This window comes from Aquarana catesbeiana, linkage group LG07, assembly GCF_042186555.1.
Source record: "Aquarana catesbeiana isolate 2022-GZ linkage group LG07, ASM4218655v1, whole genome shotgun sequence".
In the NCBI taxonomy this organism is placed as follows: Eukaryota; Metazoa; Chordata; class Amphibia; order Anura; family Ranidae; genus Aquarana; species Aquarana catesbeiana.
This window is the reverse complement of record NC_133330.1, coordinates 16,365,515-16,375,784: the sequence shown is the minus strand read 5'-3', so window position 1 is coordinate 16,375,784 and position 10,270 is coordinate 16,365,515. Positions and strand designations below refer to the sequence as shown.

The following is a 10,270-nucleotide window of genomic DNA, read 5'->3' as shown; positions in this document are numbered from 1 at the left end:
GCTAAAACTTACTATATCTACAACTCACTATACAACAGTCTGATGGTCAGTGGGAAGAATTCTCCTTACACTTGTGGTCATTCGGAAGAATTACTCCTTACATATAGCTTAATAAAAAAAATATATATCAATGGTGTTAGTGCAAATTTGAGAGCCAGAAATTGCTCAAGGAACCCCCAGCAACCTCTGGAGCAGTGGTTCTCAACCCTTTCCTCAAGTACCCCCAACAGGCCATGTTTTGGGAATTTCTCTTAGATAAAATAGCTGTCCAAAATACCAAGCCAATGGACTCTGACCTGTGCAAGATAAAGGGAAACCTGCAAACATGGCCTGTTGGGGGTACTTGAGGACAGGGTTGAAAACCACTGGTCTAGCGAAAGCAGCCCTTTGGTTGCCTTCATGTGGCCCTTGGGGCACTATTCCTCCTACCAGACACCAACAGTGGTGCAGAATTCCTGCCACTGACACCCGCGATGGGGCACTATCCCTCCTATTGACGCAAATGATGCGTCACTATTTCTCCTCCTATTGACCACATGTGCTATGTAATTGCTTTACTCCCACTGACCACCAAGCCCTAGTCATCGTTTACTTCCACTGATGCTGGAACATGATCTACTCCCACTGTTCACATTCTGGCCCTCCTAAAGTCTAAAAGAACTGTCAACTGGCCCTTTGTTTAGAAAGTTAAGAGACATCTGCTCTGGAGGAACCCTAGGGTTACATGGAACCCTGGTTGAGAATGGAGGCTCTAGACAATTAATGCGGAATAATGTGCCGTCAGATCATTTTCAGCTCAATATTTCCTCCATTGAAGGTCAATGACACACACTTTCATTCCAAAGAAAAGTCCTATCTCCTCTATAAAGGTATGTCAGGACAAAGAGCTGGAGAGAAATCCCTCCGGTCCCCAGAACTACTCCCCATCGGGAAACCATAAAGAAACATGCAACTATGGAGTAACTGCGTTCTCCGTGCTACCTCTCCCGATACACACCGCAGAAAGCCTTCACACTGCAGGAGGAGGAATAATGAGGAAAATTATGCTGACTGGAAATAAAGGACGCACAAAGAAACCGTGATAGTATTTTTTTACAGCATGCAATGTCATCCTCCACTATGGTCCCTTTACGTTCTGAATACCGAACGACTGCAAGCACCACAGAATACAGTCTTGTCTGCATGGATTGCGTAGATTTTTCTCCATCCAACGTGTCAGTCACAGATGTGCGCACCCCCCCCCTCCCCAAATTTCAGATGCATCTTCCTCAGATAAGCTTTAAATTTGACAAAGCTGTTGGACCACCGCCACGGATTTCAGCACAATCACATCTAATGGGACAATGCTAGACGTTCCAGCACCACACAATAAAATGTGCACATAGCAGCCATCTGGAAAGACCGCGAATAAGAAAAAAGGTGCATTGTAGGTCCGATCTACTCGTTTTGGGGGTGCTTCTCGCAAGCGCTGCTTTTGGTTCTTCACCACCAAAGCTCTTCTATTGGAGGACTTGTTTGTAGGCCCAGCGCTTAAAACATTTATAGCGCTACAACTTGTATATTCTATTCCCCCATCGGAGTTCTGTAAATATATCCAAATCTCCCACTTACCGAAACACGACAACAAGCTAAATCGCCTACCTACTCTGGGCAAGTAGCCTTATACTACACATCCACTAACACAAGAACCAAAAGGCACGTCACTAATATATAATTATCTACAAAACAAACAGGTATTCAGAAAAACACCCAACATACAAGCCTGGGAAAGGGACTTTGGGAAAGAATACACTGAGGACCAATGGAAAAAAAGCCCTTAGTATAACATATGCATCTAGCACAAGTGCCAACCTGTGGGAACTGTATAAAAAAAATTTGGTTGCGATGGTACCTTATCCCATATCACACATCAAAAATCGCTCATGGATTATCCTCGGAATGCTGGAGGAACTGCGGGGGAGGGCCTAGGACACTAAAACGCACATACTGTGGTCCTGTCCACATATTGAAAAATACTGGGCTCGCATCTTCACTATAATTGAGCAGGTTATAGGCATACAAGTTACACCTTCCCCGGGTATGGCACTTCTAATCACTAGGCATAGACTTAGGCAGGCCATACATTGGGTCGAATTTGGAAAGAATTTTCTTTCGGAAATCTTATCTAAGAATTTTCCTTCGTATTTCGAACCAGCCGATTTTCGTGCGTCCATCGAATTTGAGTAAAATCAGACATGTTGGAATTTTCTTCAAAAACGAACAATTTTCTAAATCAATGAAAGAAGAATCGTGCGAGAAATGTAAATTGAAAAAGAAATGCGCATGCGCAAGAAAAGAAAAATATCTCCGGAAAGAAATAGAAGATTCCCAGCCATGAAAATTCTTTTCTGTAGCAACATGAAGGTGAAATTGAAGGCTTGGTTGGCCGAATTTCGAAATCAGTGGTGGCGCCATCAGATCACAAAACGCACAAATTTTCTACATTTTCAAAAGAAAATTCTTTCGAAATTCGACCCAATGTACGGCCAAGCCTTAATTCCAACCAAAATGAGAACAATAGTATCTCATATACTTTTAGCAGCTCGACTTAAAAGCGGAGTTCCACTGGTTTTTGAGTTTATTAAAAGTCAGCAGCTATAAAAGTGTAGCTGCTGATTTTTTAATAAACAGACACTCACCTGTCCACCGATGCGGCCGCCCAAAGCCTCTGTTCTCTCCCCTTCCTCTTTGCGGTGCCGACATTGTGAGTGTGGGTGCCCGGCTGTGACAGTTTGCGGCTTCACAACCTGGCACGCACTGCGCATGCGCGAGCCGTGCTCCGTCAATGGCCAGGCGATGTTTTGGAACCTGTTACGTGTCCCAGAACATTGCTGGGAGGGAGGGGCCGCCTAGGCGGCCAGAAGTCGGAAGGAGGACAGGAAGTCCCACTCCAAACCAGGTACCCAGCCACCCCCCCAAAAAAATGACATGCCAATTGTGGCATGTCAGGGGGCGAGGAGTACTGGAACTCCGCTTTAATATAGTCAGACGTTGGAAGGATAGCACACCTCTGAACTTTGCAGAAACCCTGCAAATAATAAACACACACAGTGCATATGAAATACAGTTTGCATATAGTACAGGTAATCATTAGAAGATTATTGAACTTTGGTGCTCCTGGAATAAGTGGTATCCACAGCATATGGAACCATCAGCTCCTAACGTGAAGGCGTTCATGGATAGCTTGTGATAATCGGACTGTAACTAAAGGATTAATAATGTCGTATTCTTTTACTCTGGTCGGTTAACTGACATTTAATTTCTCTTACTTTTCACTGTTCATTTATCTTATGTTAAAGAAGTATATTGGATTTTAACCAACAGCATGATAAGGATCATTAGATTATAACTGGAATTTGTGTCAACTAGTGCATCATCTTCAACTGTATGTGGGACAGAGATAAGCAATATAAATACAGTGGAACCTCGGATTATAGAATAATCTGTTTCAGGAGAATGCTCGTAATTCAAAGTACTCGCATATCAAAGCGAGTTTTCCCATTGAAGTCAATGGAAACTAAAATAATTAGTTCCGCATTGACTTCAACGGGATGCAATACCACATGCGGCCAAAGGCAGGGAGCGCTGGAGAGCCTCGGAAACGGCCGAAAAGGCCCGAGGGAGACTTCGGCTGACCTCGGAAAGACTCCGTTCACGAGGCTTTCCGAGGTTTGCAGAGGTCAGCCGATCTGTCCTCGGGCCTTTCCGAACACCAACGATCAGCGCTGTTCAGCTGTGGCGCCCCCCTGAATCCTGCTCGTTTTGCAAGACAACACTCGCAAACCGAGTTAGGATTTTTAGAAATACAGTGCTCGTTGTGCGAAACGCTCGTTAACCGCATTACTCGCAAACCGAGGTTCCACTATAATTGTTATCCTCTTCATATAATAAACCATGTCTGTTATGCAACAATAGTGATTGGGACCAACCACTATATACACTATATGTCTTGTACTTCTTAGCAGCAATTCCATATCTATCAGACACGTAGGGCGCCACAAAGTGGAGGATGTACCGCTATGACCTCATGTGACTAGACGAGTACTGCAGATACACTAAAAGCTGGGACTGTGGTGCCTTAGGAGATAAACCTGTGAGATGTCTGCAATGCAACACGGAGGATTTCTCTGGAATCCAGCTGCCTTGCACTTACCTGTAATGAAGTATGTCCCATGTTGTGCAAGCAGCTGGATCCCGGGGAAATATTCTGTGAATGGATGCCCGGTCCTCTTCCTGGCTCTGAACTTCAAAAGGCTGCGATGGTCAACAGCTTGAGGTCTTCAGGCAAAACAGCAGTGCAGATGGTTTGATGGGGACACATGGGTCTTTCTTCTGCCATTGAGAAGTTTTTATTGATTACACTGTTTGTAACACAATCTGTGAATGGGGCAGAATCAGGAAGAGGACGGGGCCTCCTAGCAGTGAAGACTTCTTCAGGAGCCAGCTGTGGGAGAGCTACTTTAACCGGTAGGTGATGTGACTAAAGCTGTAGAGATTTTTTTTTTTCATTAAAAGCGGAGTTCCACCCAAAAATAGAACTTCCGCTTTAAGTGACAGTGACCCCCTGACATGCCACATTTGGCAAGTCATTTTTTTTTGGGGTGGGGTGGGGGGATCACCTCTTTTTAGAGGCATCCAGCTCCCACTTCCTCCCGGAGCTCCGCCGGAAGGAAGCTCACCTCTTTCCACCCTCCCTCCCATCTTCTGGGACACGTCACAGGTCCCAGAAGATTGCCCGGCCATTCACAGTATGCAGCGCGGCTCGCGTATGCTTAGTGCGTACCCGACTGTGAAGCCACAGCCGGGCGCCCACAGTAAGAATGCCAGGGTCATGGAGAGGAGAGGGGAGAGGAGCGGGGCTTCGTACGCCCGCATTGCTTGACCGTGGGAAAGGCAAGTGTCTGATTATTAAAAGGCCGCAGCTACACTTTTTGTAGCTGCTGACCTGATTTTATTTTTTTTGGCGGAACTCCGCTTTAAAAGAAAAGTTTGGGATTAAAAAAAAAAAAAAAAAAAACTAAACAAAACCAAAACAATCATACTCACCTAGGGGGATGCAGCATCAAGCCGATGCTGCATCTGTCCCCAGCTGGCTCTGCAGCGAGGACTGAGTGATCAAACACTGCTGATCGTTCAGCTCTCCCCCTCTGCTCTGAGCAAAGAGCCGTGACTGTCAGTCACCGACTCTCTGCTCTCCCCTCCAGCATTCACTGGAGCGCTGGGCTGTGAAGGGGGGGCGGGAGCGGCCAGCTCAGGCTATCAGTGGATCACAGAGAGAAGTACAGCCAAAAAAAACATTGGCCATACATCTCCTTTATTATGGGGTGTGAAATTATCTTTTTTTGGGTTTACATGTGCTGGAGCGACTAATATACAGAATTTGCCAAACCTTTCACAGAATTACTGGCAAAGTGTATTCCTTCATTTCTCTGACTCTGAGGTGTAAGTTTTGTTAGAGAGAAGAGATCATATAATAGCCCTGAAAGAACAAGATCTATAAATCCAGAGGACTTTCAGCCACCAGAAAGCAGAAGGTGGAGTCGCTGTGACGGGATCTTTGCTACACAAAAGGAAACGGTTGCAGCTTTGTGCTCAATGCCTCTTATGGCATCGCTCTACCAAAGAACAAACGGCCGATATTATGATTGCGTTCCTCATCGGCCATCTGACACATCGCTCCACAAGATGAAATGTGAAATAGATCGGCAGTTAATCGTAAAAAGAAGAAGACTGAATTGTTCTAAAGATCTTTTTTGTTTTTCCTGCATTTATATTAAAGGTCAACTCCGGCATTCTGAGCCCCCTTCCCCCCCAAAATAAAAATTCAAAATACATACCTTAAATGTAAGTTTCCTCCAGCCGGACATGTGTGGGGTGGGGGTCCTTTTTTTTTTTTTGTGGTATTAAACGTGTTATTAAACCCTCCATTTAAAAAGCGAACCAGAGCAGCATATCTCCTCCCTTCCTAGGTTTACCTTCAGTCCCATCACTTTCCTGCTATTTCTCGTTAAGTTTTCTCTCAGTTCTCCGTCTCCATTTATGTCCACTTCACACGGGCTTCAGCTTACATTAGAGCAGTGCGAACAGTGAGCTTTGTTGAAGCTTTTAACCACTTCCTGCCCCACCACAAGACATTTTCTGTGGTGGTGCGGCACAGGCAAGGCTCAGATAGATCTCTCTCTCTCTACTCAAATATATATATTTTACACACACACAGTGGGGCAAAAAAATATTTAGTGAGCCACCAATTGTGAAAGTTCTCCCACTTAAAAAGATGAGAGAGGCCTGTAATTGTCATCATATAAAAATAATAATAAATATATCTATCTATAGCTATATATAGATAGATATCTATCTATATAGATATATATCTACTGTATATATATCTACTGTATATATATCTACTGTATATATATATCTATATAGATATATCTCTATATAGAGATATATCTATATACATCTATATCTATATATATATCTATATAGAGATATATCTCTATATATCTATATAGAGATATATCTCTATATAGATATATAGAGATATATCTCTATATATAGATATATCTCTATATATCTATATATAGAGATATATCTCTATATATAGATATATCTCTATATATCTATATAGAGATATATCTCTAGATAGATAGATAGATAGATAGATAGATAGATAGATAGATAGATAGATAGATAGATAGATATTAAATTAATATTTTGGTTTTTTTTTTTTTAATTATTTTAATTGAATATAAAACTTCAATTTTTTTCACATACAGTCACCAGTCCGATTACCTGATCACCGCCACACCAGTCATATGAAACTCGCCATGCCTCCTACTAATTGCCACTTTAAGGGTACTTTCACACTTGGGTTGCTGCTGGCATTAGCGGTAAAGCGCTGCTAATTTTAGCGGGGAGCTTTACCACTGTTTCCCGTGTTGCGGCGCTGCCAAAGCACTCTGCAGGCGCTTCAGCAGTGGTGCCCTTTCATTTCAATGGGCAGGGAGTTTCGGGAACGCTGTAAATACCGCTCCCGCACCGCCCCAAAGATACTGCTGGCAGGACTTTTTTTCCCGCCCTCCAAGCACTCGGGCTTTCACACTGGGGAGGCATGAGAGGCGCTTTTCAGGCACTTTAGGACTCCACAATACCAGGCACTTTTCAGGTGCTATTTTTTGCGCTAAAACGCCTGAAAAGCCCCACAGTGTGAAAGGGGTCTTAGAAAGCTGCCAGCAGGCTTCAACACTTCTTGAAGCTTGTTGAAAGCCTGCTAGCAGCTTGTTTAGACCCCTTTCACACTGGGGCGTTTTAGCGTTAAAAAAAGCGCCTGAAAGAAGCCTCATCTGCAATCCCAATGTGAAAGCCCGAGTGCTTTAAGAGCCCTTTCACACAGCCAGTGCCCGAAAAACGCTGGTAAAGCATCGCTTAAAGTAGCATCGCTTTACCAGCGTTTTTTCAGGCGCTAGCATGGCGCTTTTAACCACCGCTAGTGGCCAAATAAAGGGTTAAAAGCGCACACAAAAAGCAGCTGCCAAGGCGCTTTCCATTGATTTCAATGGGAAGGGGCGCTTTAGAAGCGGTGTATTCACTGCTCCTAAAGCGCTGCAAAGAAGCTGCTTGCAGGACTTTTTTTGACGCCCTGCCAGCGCAGCGTCCCAGTGTGAAAGCACTCAGGCTTCTTTCAGGCGCTTTTTTTAACGCTAAAGCGCCTTAAAAACGCCCCAGAGTGAAAGGGGTCTTAGAGTGGCAACCAACCCTCCCATTAGGATCCGTGTTTAACATTTACAAAACTAGAGCTAAATGGTACTTTAAAAAGCTACAACAAAACTCGCTGAAAGCTCTGCAAATGCTTTGTAAAAGCTTGCTGTTCACACTGCTCTTATACCAGCTGAAGCCCTTTATGAATCAGGCCTTAGGGCGACTACCTTACCCTGCAGAGGTCCCTTTCAGAGCCCCGCTGTAGACACACTTATGAAGGCACTACCAGCCCGGATTGCAGCCCCGAAGTGCTGATGCTTTATGAGCCAACACAAAACAGGCCGATTTGGAGGCTTAAGACTGTAAGTTGCTCCTCCCCCATGAAAGGCGTGGCTCCAAAAAAAGGCTGTGGAGACAGAGACACCAGCAGAAACTCTATGCTGGCCATGCATGCGCTTGGCTTTCATGGTGCCGAGGATAATAAAAGACATCTGACCTCTTTGTGTGACGCTTACACTGCACACTCCCCAACTGGAAGTTCAGGGAAGTGGTACTGGGAGATACAGAGCGAGCAGCTTTTATAAAAAAACAATTCGTAAGTGACTTGGAGACGTTCTGTAAAGAAACAGTCTACTATAAAATGATGCATGGAAAAAAAAAAAAAAAAAAAAAAAAAAAAAAAGGAAGAAGAGGAGGAGGGTTTAATACCACTTTAAGTGGTCCTCACTGCTAGGTAGAATGGCGCTCAAGCTGTGTCATGTGAGCGCCATCTTATGGACTGTGAGCCCGGGCGGAGTGATGGGGGCGTGTCTAGGACAGCCTGGGCTTACAGAAAGCGAGTTGAATGACGCTGGATGTCATTCAATTGAGAAGTGGAAGAAGAGTGTCTGCTAGGGACAGCGCCGGACAGTAGGCGAGTATTGCAGTGAGCGGATTTTTTTATCCTAATGCAGAATAAATAAAATAGAATTTTATTTATTAAGGCTGGAGTTGGCCTTTAATGCTACTTTAGCTGATGGTTCCCTCTCTACCCCGCCCCCACCCCCCCCACATTTACTTTGTCTGTAAAGGCACAAAGCCGTTTCCTGGTGGCACGTCATGGAGAACTCTGCAGCCACAGACACAGGCAGTGTGTAGCCGTGTGCTTCCACCACACGCATGTTCAGTACGTGGCACACAAAAGATACACAAGTGTGTCACCAGTCACAGGTGCCCCAGCACACTTGTTAACCCTCTGCGAGTGCCACCTGAATCCCATCCCCCATCTCCCTCATTCCCCGCCCCCTCCCCCCCCTCCTGTCCATCCTTCCACAGCAGCGCTGAACCGGTGGATAAAGCAACCTTGTTGGCTTCCATGCATCCGACGGCCTCTTCCACGAGGGAAAACTCCACGCAGACAGAGCCGAGGCTGTAACCTGGGGACAGCATGTGATACAGACGGGACGCCAGTTAGTATGACATGAAGAAAACAGGAGCAGTCATAAAAATACACAGCCCTCCCAAGAAACATAGCAAATCATTTGATCCTTAGGGTCATAATACATGCAAACTAAAAATTTACGATACAGAAAGATGTTTGAACAAAGAGCTGGACTGAGATCTACAAGAAAAATGGACATCTAGGAGACCTTTGCATTACCTCGGATACCAAAAAATAAAATATAAAACCTTGAAGTTGAAGAACAAAACAGTACATATCAATATCTGTTCTAAAGGCAAGAGCAGAAAAAAATAAAATAAAATAGGTTTGTGAATGGTGTGAGGGAAGCCGCTATGGATAATGATTTCCATGTATGAGCAAATCCTCATTGGCCATCATTCAGGCAACAATCTAAGGAGCTCCTGTAAGCAGCATGGACACCCTGGGCCAGCGTTTCTCAACCAGGGATCTATGAAAGGTCTAAGGTTCCTCCTGAGGTTTCCAGGGGTTCCCTGGGCAATGAGCAAATCCTCACTGGTCATCATTCAGGCAACAACCCAAGGAGCTCCTGGAAGCAGCATGGACACCTTGGGCCAGCGTTTCTCAAACAGGGACCAAGGAGGGTCTAAGGTTCCTCCTAAGGTTTCCAGGGGTTCCTTGGGCAATAAACAAATCCTCACTGGTCATCATTCAGGCAACAATCTAAGGAGCTCCTGTAAGTGGCATGGACACCCTGGGCCAGCATTTCTTAATCAGGGATCCGAGGAAGGTCTAAGGTTCCTCCTAAGGTTTCCAGGGGTTCCCTGAGCAATTCCTCACTGGTCATCATTCAGGCAACAACCTAAGGAGCTCCCCTAAGCGGCATGGACACCCTGGGCCAGCGTTTCTCAACCAGGGATCTATGGAAAGTCTGAGGTTCCTCCTGAGGTTTCCAGGGGTTCCTTGGGCAATGAGTAAATGTTATCCTGCCTACACTGACCACCAAACCCAAGGGCGTCATTTTCCACTTACCACCAATATAAAAGGACTCTTCTACAACGACCACTAATGTTCGATGACATCAGATGTTTTACTGTCTGCCCTTCTTTTCTGCTTTTTATTAATTTCAAGATA

The 10,270-nt window shown here is 44.8% G+C and overlaps 1 protein-coding gene across 1 annotated transcript in view; it reads right to left on the bottom strand.

Annotated features, from left to right (window-relative positions):
* The window catches only part of LOC141102839 (uncharacterized), a 58,168-nt gene that overhangs the window by 26,332 nt on the left and 21,566 nt on the right, over positions 1–10,270 (bottom strand). Inside the window, 1 exon segment of the mRNA XM_073591868.1 lies at positions 8,959–9,152. Coding sequence (XP_073447969.1) covers positions 8,959–9,152 — 194 coding nt within the window.